General features: G+C 42.4%; 1 protein-coding gene across 2 annotated transcripts in view; it reads left to right on the top strand.

Annotated features, from left to right (window-relative positions):
- Window positions 1–13,452, top strand: part of LOC309535171 (uncharacterized protein) — a 49,219-nt gene extending 35,767 nt beyond the window's left edge. Inside the window, exons 6-7 of one of the 2 annotated variants that reach the window (XM_082228014.1) lie at window positions 5,867–6,047; window positions 13,362–13,452. In XM_082228014.1, the coding sequence (XP_082084140.1) occupies window positions 5,867–6,045 (179 nt within the window). In that variant the 3' untranslated portion in view covers window positions 6,046–6,047; window positions 13,362–13,452. Of the gene's footprint in view, window positions 1–5,866; window positions 6,048–13,361 lie in introns of those variants that run through there. The other variant, XR_014221061.1, reaches the window with a different exon arrangement.
- Window positions 13,453–15,597: the final 2,145 nt, after the last annotated feature.

A 15,597-nucleotide genomic window follows, 5' to 3' on the forward strand; every position in this document is an offset into this window, starting at 1 on the left:
CCCAGAGTCGGTCACGACTGGACCTAATGGTCAGGGGTCCCTTTACCTTTACCTTACTAATGTGATTAGGCCTACTAGTGATTTCATTTTTATTTTAAAGAAATTGCAGCCCCTCTTTCCCTTTAAAACCAGCATGGTTTGCACAAGGGGAAATGACAATAGTTTCATCATTTATTTAAATGAATTTCTAATTGTTATTTTTTTTATAATAGTCTCTAACCTAGTCAAAGATACAATGTGATGAAAGGAAGGTGGCTTTGAGGGTAGGGAAATATTTGGGATTCTATAAGCTATTAGGATGTGTTCTTCTGACACAATGAGGGTTGCATCCAGCAAAGTCATCCTATAGTGCAAGGGCCTTCTCCTGCACAACAGAACTTCTTCTCCCTCGGCTCTCTGTGCCCCCTACACTTTCCCCAAATCCACTCTGAAGGATTGAGGAACCCCCCAAAATTGTAGGGGGACCTGCCGAGAGGAGAAGGAAAAAAAGCCCTTATGCTAATGGGACAACTTCATTGGATGCAACCCGTTGCTTCAAAACGGCATGCTTTTCTGCATATAGAAAACTTTCTCTTCTCAAATATAGATTCTCGATTGTATCCCAATTCAACCTCTGGATTAGCAAGCCAGAGCCTTGGTGTAGTTCAGAGCAGACACGGGGAATTTTCACTTTGTGGGTTGCCATCTCTGACCCACACCCCAAGGCAAGAGCCTGGCTTCTTAAAAGCTAGGTTTTATTTAAAATTTAATTGCTTTATGACATTTTTTTAGGGGAGGGTCACAGCAAGGGAGAGAATGATTAACACTTCCCTTCCTGTGCACTGTGAGCTCCCCTAACCCCCCCTCCTGCTGCATAGCAACACAGCTTTCATTGATATATATTTGGAGGCACATTTGGGAGGGTTGCAGCTGGGGAGGGAATGGTTAACTTTGGAGCTTTCACATATTCTCTCCTTGCCAGGAAAAGGTTAAAAGCCGCCTTGCTTCTGCTTGGCAGTGTTCCTTCCTTTCATTACAAAAGCTGTCTAAGACACCTTCTGTTTCAAAGCACACTATTTTCCCCTGATCGCTTCAGGGAACTGGTTTTTACCATGATTTTATTTATTTGACTTATTTGATTTCTTCAAAAGATGTTTAGATTGCTCTTTGGGCAACCCCCCCCTCAGGTGATGTAGAATATAAACCCATAAAATCTAACAAGAATATCATTCAAAAAGAAGAAGAGTTCAGCTGGCTGAAAACCCCTCCTAATATTTATAGAGCTTAATTGGTCCCCAAGGGCTATGATGAAAACTTAGGTTTTAAGAGCTGTTTAAAATTAACAAGGGGTGGGGTGTGCCTGATCTTATTTGGAACTGAATGCCAATTGGGGAGGGGGCACCACTGAAAAGGCTCTGTTCTGTGTATCTTCCAATCTGTTTTTAAAGGTAGGTATCTCAATAGAGCCTCCAAAGTACAGTGGTACCTTGGGTTAAGTACTTAATTCGTTCCGGAGGTCCGTAGTTAACCTGAAACTGTTCTTAACCTGAAGCACCACTTTAGCTTATGGGGCCTCCTGCTGCTGCTGCGCCGCTGGAGCACGATTTCTGTTCTCATCCTGAAGCAAAGTTCTTAACCCGAGGTACTATTTCTGGGTTAGTAGAGTCTGTAACCTGAAGCGTATGTAACCTGAAGTGTATGTAACCTGAGGTACCACTGTAGATCTTAAGATGTGGGGCAGATTGATATGGGTGAAGGCCACCCTTAAGATAACTCGCACCTAAATTATTTAGGGCTTTGAAGATCACCAAAAGCACTTTGATTTGAACCCTGTACTCCAGTTTAACTAATCTGGTATTGGTGTGACAGCTTCCCAGGAATTAAAGCTGATATGGTGAACTTCAGCAACACATATGTTTCTCCCCCCCAAACCAGACTTTTTGCAGTAAAGAAAGTGACAGGAAAACGAAAAGTATGGGACAGCACCTGCTTGACACAACATTCCTGCAAAGTATGGAATGCCACATGCTTGGCACAACATCACACAAACTCCTGGCACAAACTTTCATAATGAAAGCTCAATAAATAGTTGACATGGTCTAACCTACTTTGTGCAAACAAATCAGGTCAGCAAACAGGTAATCCGTAAGCCCTAGTGTACTTCCACATGGTGACTAGAAAATAAGAAAATTATTCCGGTTAGTTTTCAAAGAAAAACTAACCAGAATAATGGTCTTCAGTGTTGGGGAGAGGTTTACGAGCCACTGGTGTCGAGTATTGCTCTGCGATGGTTTTCAAACTGTATTCTGGGGAGCAAAGAGGCTTATCAGGAGTTCCTTAATGAAAAGATCAATAATGGGAGAAAGCTTACCTGAAAGACAGCTTGCCCATCAGTACCAATCATACCTTGTGTTTAGTGGCCCAGGAGAGTGTTGATTGCACACTCAGTTCATCAGGTATGTGACGAAGCCTTTCCAATAGACTTGGCCAGAGCTGCAGACATGCAGAGGGGTTCACTGTAGGCTACTTTGATGTGGAATGGGTTCCTTGAAGGTGCAAAATCTGAAAAACGCTGCAGTACTTTGTGGAACAGAGGCCACAGGAGAAGCAATTTGTTCTCAGGATAAATGGCATATTTGAAATACGTAATGCAAGAGTGTGTACAGGAAATAATCACCTACACTGCTGGTCTTGCAACTTTCTGAGAACGTATTGTGATACCTGAAATTACTGAAAATTGGCATGTTTTTAACAGACACTGCATAACGTGTGGCATGTGGATTTTGTAAAAATTGGCTAGATGTTTAAATATCCATGACAACGACTGTAATAATGGTTTTCCCCTATTAATCTGATTTTCCATAGCTGTATAGATATGTATAGAAATACACTGCAATGAATTAATGGTATTGTTAGTATGCAGATATCATTGTACTAGACTGGCATATAAGAATTTGAATTCATAACTTTTGTTGGTGATTCGACTGATTTTTGAATGCACATCTCACCCTTATTGCCAAAGTCTGCTGCTATCATAACTCCACTGGAACCAGCACTGTTCGTACACTGGGAATCTGGGATGCACATTGAGTTTTTGTTTATGAAAATTTACCCAAGTGGCATGGCATATGCATTCCATATTATGTGAAAGTGTAGTTTTGGTGTTTAGCAGATTTTAGGTGCCAGTTATTGACAGTAATAATTCCCCCCCCCCTCACCTTCAGCAAATGCTCAGAAGTTTAAAAATGACTCAACATGGGGGGGGAATGTGAAAGGAAATCTCAAGGGGGGCAACAGAAGTCAAAACCTGTCAAGGGGCTGGAAGAAAGTAATAACCAAGGTTAGAATCTCAGAGTGCTAGAGTAGTCCTGTGTTTAGTTTGAAAACCAGACAGATAAGCTGTTTGGAGACTGACCATCAAAGAGACTTAAGGGTAGACAGGAAATATCCCAAACCCATTTTGAGCAGTGACAGAAAAATGCCCTTCATTCATTTATCATCTTTAAAATGTCCAGCTACAAAACACAAACTAATTCCAAAGAGACAGCAAAAGAGATAGCTGCCATATCAGTGTTGAGTAACTGTAGCGTTTCACTGGGCTACAGATGGCATTTTGCAAGGTTATTTCAAAATGGTGCCCCTCCCCACTCCCATATAGTGCTTTTCAGAAGCTCCTGGGGAGGCGTGGAGAATCTCCTAAATAGCCCTCTTTAATGACATGTTTACCAATGTATAACTAGGGCTGGGGCATGGCCCTCTACCATGTCCTACACAGAAATATAGTCTAGAAAGTGTGTTTTGGCATGAAGGAAGCTCTGACTTACATGAACGAAGGTCTGAAAATGGAAAGTTATTGTAGCCTGTACTGGAGCTGAAGTTGTTTTTACATATGAAAATTACCAAGAGTGTGGAAGGAAAAAGAGCAGGGCAGTGAAACTGATGGTCAGAAAGCCCAGGGGGTTGGTAGGGGGTTGCCTGCTGGGATGTGGTCTTGGGTCCAACAATGCTAGGTTGTTCCTGATTCTTCCTCCTTCCTCCTTTGTGCTTCAAAGCAGCGGTGGGGGAACCTGTGGCCCTCCAGACCTTGTTGGATGCCAAGTCCTATTAGTCCCATTCAGCAATGTATCCCATTCAGAAATTGTCAGGCTTCAGGGAATCTGTGAGTTTCCCCACTACTCTGGGCGGCTCCCAATCAAGTGTTAAAAACAACACAAGCATTAAATATTAAAAACCTCCCTAAACAGGGCTGCCTTCAGATGTCTTTTAAAGATAGGATAGCTGCTTATTTCCTTCACATCTGAAGGGAGGGTGTTCCACAGGGCGGGCGCCACTACCGAGAAGGCCTTCTGCCTGGTTCCCTGTAACCTCACTTCTCGAAATGAGGGAACTGCCAGAAGGCCCTCGGAGCTGGATCTCAGTGTCCGGGCAGTGATCCCCCTCCCTCATGGCTGGCAGCCAGAAATGGGAAAACAAGAAGTTCTTACCATGTAATTTTATTCAAAATTCACAGAGATAGATGGATGCTGCTGCCTCTCAGATAATGGTGTTGCTCTGAGTAAAGTCCCACCCCCTCCGTCTCTCCTATCATACGTCATCCCTGCAGTGGCTGAACTGTGCTTTCTGCCTCTCAGCTTTCTGTTCTACTACTCTCAATGCTTGCTGGGACCTGGGGGGGGGTCTGGCATGCTTTCCAAATACACTGGGTCTGTCAGCTGTCTCTCCCCTGGTGCTTCTTCTTCCCGCTGTTCCTCTCCCAATATCCCCCAGCTTCTCCCCTCTGCAGCCTCCGAACTATGGCCTCTATACTGTCCTCCTGTTCTCGGGAGGGTTCATGAGGACGGAGGCGGTCCCCACCATTCCTCCTCAGTCCAGTCCCTGACATCAATGAAGAGAACTATAGTTTAGCACAGTCTGTCTGGAGGAACACTGGTTCGCCATCTCTGCTCAGAAGCATTCTCACAGAGCCCTTGAATTTCCCCAAACCTATTTAGGGAGAGGACGGAATAATTAATATGAAGGCAGACAATGCTGTCAATAGTTCTGAAACTCTTCTCTGTGTTTGGTTTTGTTTGTAACTGTACATACAGCCCGCACAATTTCCTCTTCCAGGTATGTGACACACCCCTGGTGAAATGTGGGATTGAGTACATGCTCAGTAAGCCACATCTGAGGTTCTCCATGCAGTCTGATCCAATGCAGTCTCACTCCTGTTTAATTCCGAATGAGTTCAATGGGACCTACTGCCACGAGTGTGCGCATACGATGGTTGCACTAGTCTAATTTTCTTTAGGTGGGGTTTGTTAAAGCAGCTTTAGTTTCTCACCCTGGAGCTTTAGGGCTTATTGAACTTTATCCAAGATCTTATTATTTGATAGAGTTGGGATCTCTCTCATATAGTGGGAAAATACACCCTAGATAATGAAAAAGATCACCCACATCCCCCCTCCCTCTCACACACTAGCCCAACCAAGTAAATACATGAAAGAGAATCTCCATTACAAGTAAAAAATGGAAGCCTCCTTCCAAGTCTCTCTCAGAGCTCGCTATCACAGGAGTGAATTAAAATAACAACAGGTGCTATTCAGAAACTGTATTACCGCTAAAATGGGAAGAACATGGGGCTTTGCCACATGGGAATCTGAATACAGATACATAAAGAACTAGAGTTCAGGAACAGACATAATGAGTAGATTTTCTAATCTGTATCAGAATGTCTCTGGATCATTAGTGTTAGCTTCATGTCTATCTATGCAGTGCCCAGAGCCCTTCACAAGTCCTTGGATACTTCATTCAATAGGTGGAATCTCTTCTACATCCCTACAATTCATTTTTGCAACAGACTCTGCACTATTTTCTCTTCCATATACCTTATTTTTTTATTTATTAGACGACAGAAAGGAGCTGGTCAACCAGGGAGGGAAAGCTGGGGACACCCTCCAAATGTTGTTTGGCTCCATCTCCCATCAGTCCCAGCCAGCATGGCCAACAGTCAGAGATGAGGGGACCTGTAATCTGCAGGGCCACAGGTTCCCCATCACTGCGGTCCACAATGGGATGAGAAAATAAAGGTATGCATGACCTATATTAATTACCTGGTTTTCACGACACAATGTGGAAGTGTGGATTGGAACAGAAAACCAATGGTTGCACATGCCAACGCCTGAGCTAAAAAACAAACAACATGTGTTTGTTTCCTAATCCATTAGTAGTATGGCACCACTAATACGTGCAACTCTACTTGCCAGGTGATGCGTCAACAGGAAATTAATAGACGCGAAGGCAGAAGCTGAAGCTCAGAAAGTTCATAAAATGTTGTCTCCTTCTGGAAGAGCGACAGACAAATGATTAATTTAGATAGAAAAGAGAAAACGGTTCTTGAAGATACAGTGATACCTTTAGAAGCCTGAAATTAAAAACAGGTTGGTGGTCGTCCCGTCCACCCCCGCTTTAAGCCATTCTAGTCATCATTCTCCTAACTCATATCAGGGATGAGTTGATTGTTTTGGGAGGAATGTCCTTTAAGGGAGGGAAAAGCACAGTTACACCAATGGTGAAGATGGATTCGATTGAAATTAATTCTGTATGCTGGGAGGCATGGGAGGTAGCTCAGAAGGGGACAGAGATACATTTGCTGACTGCCAAAAAGAAAAAAGGGTTTGGGGGGATTTCAAGATACCTTTGACATATGTCAGTCCTAGAAAAATGAGCCATCTAGGGGTGGAGTTAATCTGCAGTGGTGTATCAGAAAGTGTCCTGTTATTACCAGCCCTGGTGAAGGGAGAATGCAACGAGAGAGAGAGAGAAAACTTTTTGAAAACTCATCAGAAAAGTACTGAGATGACAGCTACATTTTAATCAGCCTGTGTGACCTGGGCTGGCTTAAAGAAAAGTTAATTACACCAAGAAAGGAGAATTTGAAGACTGGCTATATGACAGTAGCTAAATGAACATTCAGCGGCCAGGTCAGGATCAATAGTAACAAGAGAGTGGTTTATTTTCTTAATTTTGAACATTTTATTTCTGCCTCTTCCTTTGTGCGCAGGGTGGCTATCAACCATTGTGAATAAACAGGACCAGATAATTCCCTTCCATCTCACTTTGCAGTCTATTTTGTACCCTCTCATGTACTTTGTACTGTCTTTTCCCTGCTCTTTTTAGCTAACTCTCCACCCGCCTACGCTGCCCACAACACAAGAAGGAGCCAATGACTAGTGCACAACCTTTGTCAACTGCCTCGTCTCCTGCCTTGTCAAATAGATGCCAGACTGTCCTCCCTTTTGACATCCCACTCGCTTGTGATTACTTGCAATTAGGGTTTGACATTTTTTGCTTGATTTACAATCAAACCAGTATAACCAAACTTTAGGACTAGTTCTCACCAACAGAAGGCGAGGGGACAACCCTGTAACACTCCAGACTCCCACATGACTGAATGGTCATATCATACACCCCCACCCCCTATGTACCACATCCCTGTACATAACATTGGAATGCCAGTATAGTACACTTTCTCTAGCTGTGGGTCGTGGGGGTGGAGTATTTGCTTGAGTTTCCATGCCCATACAGCAGAAAGAGCTAGATTTAGAAATAGTTTCCTTATCACTAGGAAGAACATAAATAAACCAAGAACCGATCTTCTAAGACTGTGGTTCTCAAACTTTTTTCCTCTGGGCCATACTTTCAGAATGAGAATTTGCACACACCAACAAAGGGGGTGTCTGCGGCCCCCATGATATACCCCAGATATACATTGAAGAGGCAGCTCAAATATAGCCAGCTGCTGGCGAGTTTCTGAAACCATCAATATTTTCTTTAAAACGCTCAGGTATTGATTCTCTTGAGCAAAGATGGTAAATATTCACCGTTCCTATTGCATAATGAATTTAACTTGATATTACTTCTGGCTTCCAAAATGGCTTTGGCTGCAACCCAGCACACCGTTAAACAGATTACATCCCAAAGTCAGCTGGATTTAAGTTGCCTTGTGCATAAGTTCATAGCTCTTTGCTGAAATGTTTCTTATTCTCTTCTCTAGTCCATCAGTAGGAAAGAACTTTAAGCATATTTGGCCCAAGGATTAAGGCTTTCTGGGAGATAATATATAATGAACTGAAAAAGGTATTTAAATATACCTTCTTGAAGAAACCAGAGGCCTTTCTCCTAGGCATAGTCTGCCAATTGGTGCCAAAGAAGGACAGAACTTTTTTTATGTATGCCACAACAGCAGCAAGAATACTCATTGCAAAGTATTGGAAGACTCAAGATCTACCCACCCTGGAAGAATGGCAGATGAAGGTGATGGACTACATGGAACTGGCGGAAATGACTGGCAGAATCCGAGACCAGGGAGAAGAGTCGGTGGAAGAAGATTGGAAGAAATTTAAAGACTATCTACAGAAATATTGTAAAATTAATGAATGTTAGAATGATGTTGGATAGAAATTAAGTGGTTTTCAGCTGTAATACTATAAGGGAATATGAAAAATGGATTATTAATAGGCAAAAATTTAACGTTACAATATTTTAAGATTAATGATTAGGATAAACAAAGAGGGTAAGGATTTGCTGAATCAACAAACTGAACTGGAATACAAAAAAGGGAGGCGTGAGGAGGTCTGGGAAATAAGCTAATGAAAAATAAGTAATGGAAAGAATGAGTTGTTTTTAACCATTTTTATTTTGTATTTTTTTATTTTTACTTTGTAATACGTTGAAAATTTTAATAAATATCTTATATAAAAAAAAGAACTTTAAGCATATTTGTTGTTGACTGAGCAACACAACAAATTTTTAAAATTAGTTCCCCCCCCCGCCCTTTGGCAGTGCAGGCCCCATTTCAATGCTTGATTGGATACTCAGGTAGTGGTGATGAAAAAGAGGGCCTTTCACCACCTTGGGCTGATTCCAACTTTTTCTGTAGACTTGAAAGGCTGCCTATCCATTATATACCCAATAGGCCACTGTGGTCTGTGGGAGAATTTAACCTTAAAAGTTCCAGAAATATCCACAGTCACTCAGAGCAGGCCTTTTAGTGTGGCTGCCCTGTTGAGTTATGACAGGTGCTCTCTATCTGCACTTTCCAGAAACAATTGAAGACATTTTTTGTTCTCACAAGATTTCTCAGACAGGTGAAGAGGCCTCTGCCATGGGTGGCTCCTTTTATTGTTTTTCGATTAATTTGCTGTGCCATTTTTAATTATGCTATGCACTATTGCGTTTTTATGCTGTAAACCATCTTGTGATTCTCGGATGAAGGGAGGTATATGATTTTAATAAACAAAAAATAATTGTTTTTAGCTTTTTTTATTACGTTGTGCCCATCACCTTGAGACACATATATAGATAGCGCTAAAGATGATGAAGATGATCACGATACAAACTTGCCCCCAGTTATCCCCTAATTATTTTCAGGTGAGGTTATTGCTATATGAGGCTGGTTTTAAAGACAGGTGAAGTTGCAGGACTAGACCAAATGAGACTTGTCTGGATCCATGGAGGTGAAGGCTAATTCTATGTCCAGGGCGGCTGTCTACCAGCTCTTCTGGTATGCTGGCTGAAATCCTACCTGCCTGGGCACTGACTTGCCAGAGTGGTACATGCTCTGGTTATCTCCCACTTGGACTACTGCGATGCACTGTATGTCACCTTTGAAGGTGACCCGGAAACTACAGCTAATCCAGAATGCAGACTGGGAGCAGCCACCCGGAACCATATAACACCAGTCTTAAAAGATCTACATTGTCTCCCAGTATGTTTCTGTGCCCAATTCAAAGTGTTGGTGTTGACCTTTAAAGCCTTAAATGGCTGTGACCCTGTATATCTGATGGAGCATCTCCACCTCCATTGCCCAAACATTGAGGTGTCCAGCTCTGAGGGCCTTCTGGAGGTTCCCTCACTGCAAGATGTGAAGCTACAGGGAACCAGCCTTCTCGGTAGTGTCACCCGTCCAGTGGAATGCCCTCCCATCAAAAGTTAAGGAGGCAAACAACTATTTGAGTTTTAGAAGACATCTGAAGGCAGCGCTGCTCAGGGAAGTTTTTAATGGTTGATGTTATTTTACTGAGTGTTTAATATTTTGTAGGGAGAGTGGCTGGTGCATCCCAGTCAGATGGGTGGCATATAATTTTTAATTAATATCTATCTTTCATCTATCATATTTGCAGTTAATATGATCATTTATGATGCTAACTCTGAACATGACTTTGCAAAACTATCGCAGCACTCTAAGTTGCGAAGCACATGTTCGAGGCTTCAAGTTTTATCATGGGACTGGGCTGCCTATCTTTGAGCCATGCTCCAACAAATGCTCAGCTGAAGGAAAAAAAATATACGGGTGATTGAATCTAAGCTATCAGAGTATAGGACGAAAGTATTGTAAAGGCTGGATAGTGAGTCAAGCTCTTCCCCAGGAGAACCAGTAGCATGTTGAAGATTTATAAGGTGGTTCAATTCCTATCAGATCAAAACTGAAACCAGAAGCTAAATTGCTTCATTTTTATTATCGTCTTGATGCTCCATGGCTAGAAGCTGCAGAAATTCAGGAAGAGCCTCATAATACATCACCTGACAAAGAAACTTCCCTATAGAAATGCCTGAGCTTCCCAATATAATATTTTAGGCATTATTCTCCTCCCAATCAGTACTGCTTTTATTAAATACTCACAACTCCTGGATCTCTCTTTCAAATCACATTTATTTTCCTCTGAATACAGAGGTAATCAGAATTCAGTCAAGTGGGCTGACTCTGTGAGTCCTGACATCAAAGGGCAGTGCGGTTTGATTGATATCACTCAGATGGCAATATTGTTTGAAGAAATGTAGTCAGAAGGCTGGCAATTTAAAGGCTGTAAAAAGTTACAGGAGTGCAGTGTTCCATACTGATTTCCAGTGTACAAGGCTATGTCTTACAGGATTGGCAATAACATGGCAATCTTGCCTCTCCAACGTATTTGTTGTTCGAAAGGACAGCAAGAAAGAAAATTCAGCAGCTGGATTCCAAGGATGGCACACTACGGTAGTAAATGATTCCTTGGGCGATTTGTAATCCACGAGATTTGTGTGTGTGCCTTATTTGCATTTGTGCTTGTATGAACTTAGTATATATAAGAAATGTTTGGATGTTGTGGGCAGAGGCAGACAATAGCTTTTATTTCCCAGACAGTTGCAAGTTATTCATGGCATGCTCTTTTTCCTCTCTCTCTCAGATCTTGATCCTAACAGGTTTTGCAGCGTTTGGTAATAGCTCAAAACCTGCAAAGCCCATTTAACTAGAGGCGCTAGTGGCAGTGGAACAAAAGAAATGATCATGTACACCGCAAATGTGTCTATATCTCTGGACTGCTCTGTTCATTGATGACTCCATACATAAATAAAACTTTTCTTCTCTCTCCCCCCCTCCTTTCCCAGAACAGTTATCCTCTCTGTAGAAAAGGCTGCTATGGTTGCTCTGCCTAAATATGTACTACTTTGATGCACTGTGCTCAGAGAAACAGGGGGGTGAATGTTGCTGTATTACAGCTTTTTTTATTTTATTGCACAAACCCTGATTGAGTAATCCGCCCCCACAGGCAGAAAAGAATGTTAACTTCATAAAAACTCCATGAAGGAAAGTGCATGAATTACAGAGAAATAAGCAGAGATTGGCAAAACATTAAAAATAATAGAACATACTCATAAAAGTTGGTAGGTCAAGGTATTACCCTATTGCAAGGCGAGGAACATCAGGTTATGATGTGTGTGTGTGTGTGTGTGTGTGTGTGTATCGTGAATATAGGGTTAGCTTACATGAGTAAGGAATGTAAATCTAAACCTTTGGCTGCAAATGCTGACTTTAATAGTACAGATTCAGGAAGGAGCAGAACAGCAATTACTGAAGAAATTCACATTTCAAGGTGTTCTTGCTACTTAAATAATGGAGATAGCTAATAAAAGCATGGTACTAAGGTAGTTTAACAAAGAAAGAGACTTGGTTAATAAGCTTCAGTCTCCTTGCCCTCATATCTCTCACTGTAATTATATATATTTGATAACAGCACGTAGTGTTCTATTTTAGCAGGAGGGCTGCGAGGCAGTTGAATGGATTCATAGTCCAAAAATCCCCAGACAGAAATATGTTATTTTTTTTATTTAAAAAAATACTTGTATGTATTTTGTTAAGGAAAAAGCCCACCACTTTTGATCCCTACCCCAAAGCACTGTATTTATTTTTTCTTGTGATGCAGTGTTAAAAAAAAAAATCGCTCCTTCAGGGGATGAACTTGAAAAAGAGACAGTGATCTCACCTAACGCTTTCCCTCTTCTCTGATGCATCTCCTTTTATTGCGGTGGAAAGAGCTTGTATTACAAGGCTGCAATCCTAAATTTACTTACTAGGGAGTGAGTTGTACTGAAATTAGTGGGGCTTACTTCTGAATAGACACATACGAGATTCCACTGCATCTCTCTTAGCTCTGTCTTTGCACATGGGTATTAAAAAGAATACCTTGTTGTAAGACTTTGGCTGCAGCGATGCTTGCAGGTACATGTTTGTTCGTTTATTTAAAGCATTTCCCCTTCAGTGCAAAACCTCCCAAATCGACTTACATATCAATTACTCAGGTTGACAATCTAAAAGATGTGGCACTGAAGGGGAAAGGGATGGGGAGGCAGGAGGAAGGAAGCAAAGCCAGGGACCAGTTCTTAAAATTACAGCTCCGTACTGATGAGATAGCCTAGTGGACCGGCTGCTGCTAGGTGACAACTGAGGAAGAGCCAAATCTTGCTGGTTTCTCAGCACAGCCAGTGGAATTGCCCCCTTCCTCTTCTCTCCCGCTTTTGCAGTCTGATAGGACTGCCTCGTTCTCACATGCTTGATGATCATTTGGTGCTGTGAAGAACTTTTTAGTTTAAGGGTGTGTGTGTATTACTGTGAGAGTTTAGAACAGAGGTGGGTAGCTTTCAGCTGTCCATATGCTGGTGTACTCCAGCTTCCATCAACTTCAGCCAGCATGGCCACGGACAATGGGAGTTATAGTCCAACATCGTCTATAGCAGGGTTTCCCAAACTTGGGCCTCCAGCTGTTTTTGGACTACAACTCCCATCATCCCCAGCTATGAGGACCCAGTGTTCAGTCCAAAGCAGCTGGAGCAACCCAAGTTTGAGAAACTCTGGAAGGATGCAGCATCCACCCACCATGCCTGGTTTAAAAATAGGGTGGCAGTAAATGAAGGGAAATTAATTTATTAATGGAAATTATAGGAACTGTCTGCCATCCAGTGAAATGGGAAGGCTCTGGGTTTAAGTTAAAATTGATGAAATGGTGCTTCACATAATGTTGACCTGAATTATAGAACTCGCAAGGGGCACCTAAAACAAAATGTTGTGCATTGTCACCTCTTAACAGAAGTGTGATCACTGCAGATGGTGACAGCAGCCACAAAATTAAAAGACGCCTGCTTCTTGGGAGAAAAGCAATGGCAAACCTAGACAGCATCTTAAAAGCAGAGGCATCACCTTGCCAACAAAGGTCCGTATGGAAGTGAGAGCTGGACCATAAAGAAGACTGATCGCCAAAGAATTGATGCTTTTGAATTATGGTGCTGGAGGAGACTCTTGAGAGTCCCATGGACTGCAAGAAGATCAAACCTATCCATTCTTAAGGAAATCAGCCCTGAGTGCTCACTGGAAGGACGGATTGTGAAGCTGAGGCTCCAATACTTTGGCCACCTCATGAGAAGAGAAGACTCCCTGGAAAAGACCCTGATGTTGGGAAAGATGGAGGGCACAAGGAGAAGGGGACGACAGAGGACAAGATGGTTGGATAGTGCTCTCGAAGCTACCAGCATGAGTCTGACCAAACTGCGGGAGGCAGTGGAAGACAGGAGTGCCTGGTGTCCATGGGGTCACGAAGAGTCGGACACGACTAAACAACAACAACAGAAGTGTTCCTGTTCAGGGAGCCATCCATTCTTTTCTTTGCATGATACTAAGCAGCTCTTTGGATCCTGGCCCTGTTGAGAGGTGATTCTGAGGCTGAGGATGATACTCAACAGCAGATGCCTGGCTTGTGAACCTTTTGAAGCTTCCGACTGACTGCAGCCAGAGGCAGAGAGCTTGGAGTACTCTGGGAGTACTCTGGGTCTCAACACACTATGTTTATTTTATTTCGTTTTCTGGCAAAATGGCTGAAGTCTCCATAACAGTGCCCAAAGCCTATTAGCATGAATCCGATTAGAGTTCCCATTCAGTGCCAATTAAATGCAGGTAAACTTGTTATCCTGAAGTATTATTATTGCTGTTTTGTTTTTGTTTTTGTTTTGTTTGTCTTCGACTGAATTGAACCGAAAGAAGTAAAGAGTTTGGAAACTCCTTTAGATGTCGGAGTGAATGTTTTGTTGCCCACAAACTAAGGAAGAGAGGCTAGCATGCAGCTTGTTTCTAATAGCTCCCTCACGCACACTGTTTCTTTATTTAGAGTTTCTTTACCAGTATCAATTAAACCCCCGTTAAATCTGACACATCTTAACCTTGCGTTGGATCCAATTCATTGCTACAGCAGAACCCATATGGCACCAAGACAGTTTCAGGCATCAGTTCATTGCTTATGTAGAGTTACTGGCTGAAAGCCAAGCAGTAATCACTGCTTTTCTGTTAATAGACATGTTTGCTTTTGCAGTCGTTTCTATACACAGTGCTCTAGATTAATTAGAACAAAATCTGTCATCCAGTTAAGAAACAACTAAAACTAACCCCCCTCCCCGACCTTGCGCTTCAAAACTAAAAGGGGAAAAATGAGTTGGCCATAATGAAGTTTCATCATGCGGTAGTCTGGTTCCCTTTTGTTTGGAAATGTACATGAATATGGTTCACTCCTAATAACTATAGGGAAAGACAAAGGCAGGCAAAGGAGTTCTGGGCATCATCACAAATGTACAGTGTGCTAATGCAAATTAAAGGTCAACAGTGAACGTATGGTATGTGGGAAATAAGACCGCTTCTCAAGAACCCAACTTCTTTTCATTGCTTGTGTAATGTGCCTCCAGGAGACTATTGATGGAACACTAGATGGGCTACACACAAGTCTATAGGGTGGTGAACAGGTTTTGCAGTCGCCACCAAGTTCTTCTGCAAGGCTATTGTTTTTTTTAAAAAAATGTTTTTGTTTTTAAAGGTAAAGGGACCCCTAACCATTAGGTCCAGTCGTGGCCGACTCTGGGGTTGCGGTGCTCATCTCGCTTTATTGGCCAAGGAAGCCAGCGTACAGCTTCCAGGTCATGTGGCCAGCATGACTAAGCCGCTTTTGGCGAACCAGAGCAGCGCACGGAAATGCCATTTACCTTCCCACCTATTTATCTACTTGTACTTTGATGTGCTTTCAAACTGCTAGGTTGGCAGGAGCAGGGACCGAGCAATGGGAGCTCACCCCGTTGTGGGGATTCGAACCATCAACCTTCTGATTGGCAAGCCCTAGGCTCTGTGGTTTAACCCACAGCACCACCCGCGTCCCTTGTTTTTGTTTTTAAACAAATGCTAATGCCAATGCAAGAACTATTAAACACTTACCCAGCAGTACATCTAATGGTGTTTGTTTTATCCATTGACATAAACTTACATACTCAACATTCAAACATATCACTTAA

Source organism: Podarcis vaucheri (assembly GCF_965113315.1).
Source record: "Podarcis vaucheri genome assembly, chromosome: 6".
Classification (NCBI taxonomy): Eukaryota; Metazoa; Chordata; class Lepidosauria; order Squamata; family Lacertidae; genus Podarcis; species Podarcis vaucheri.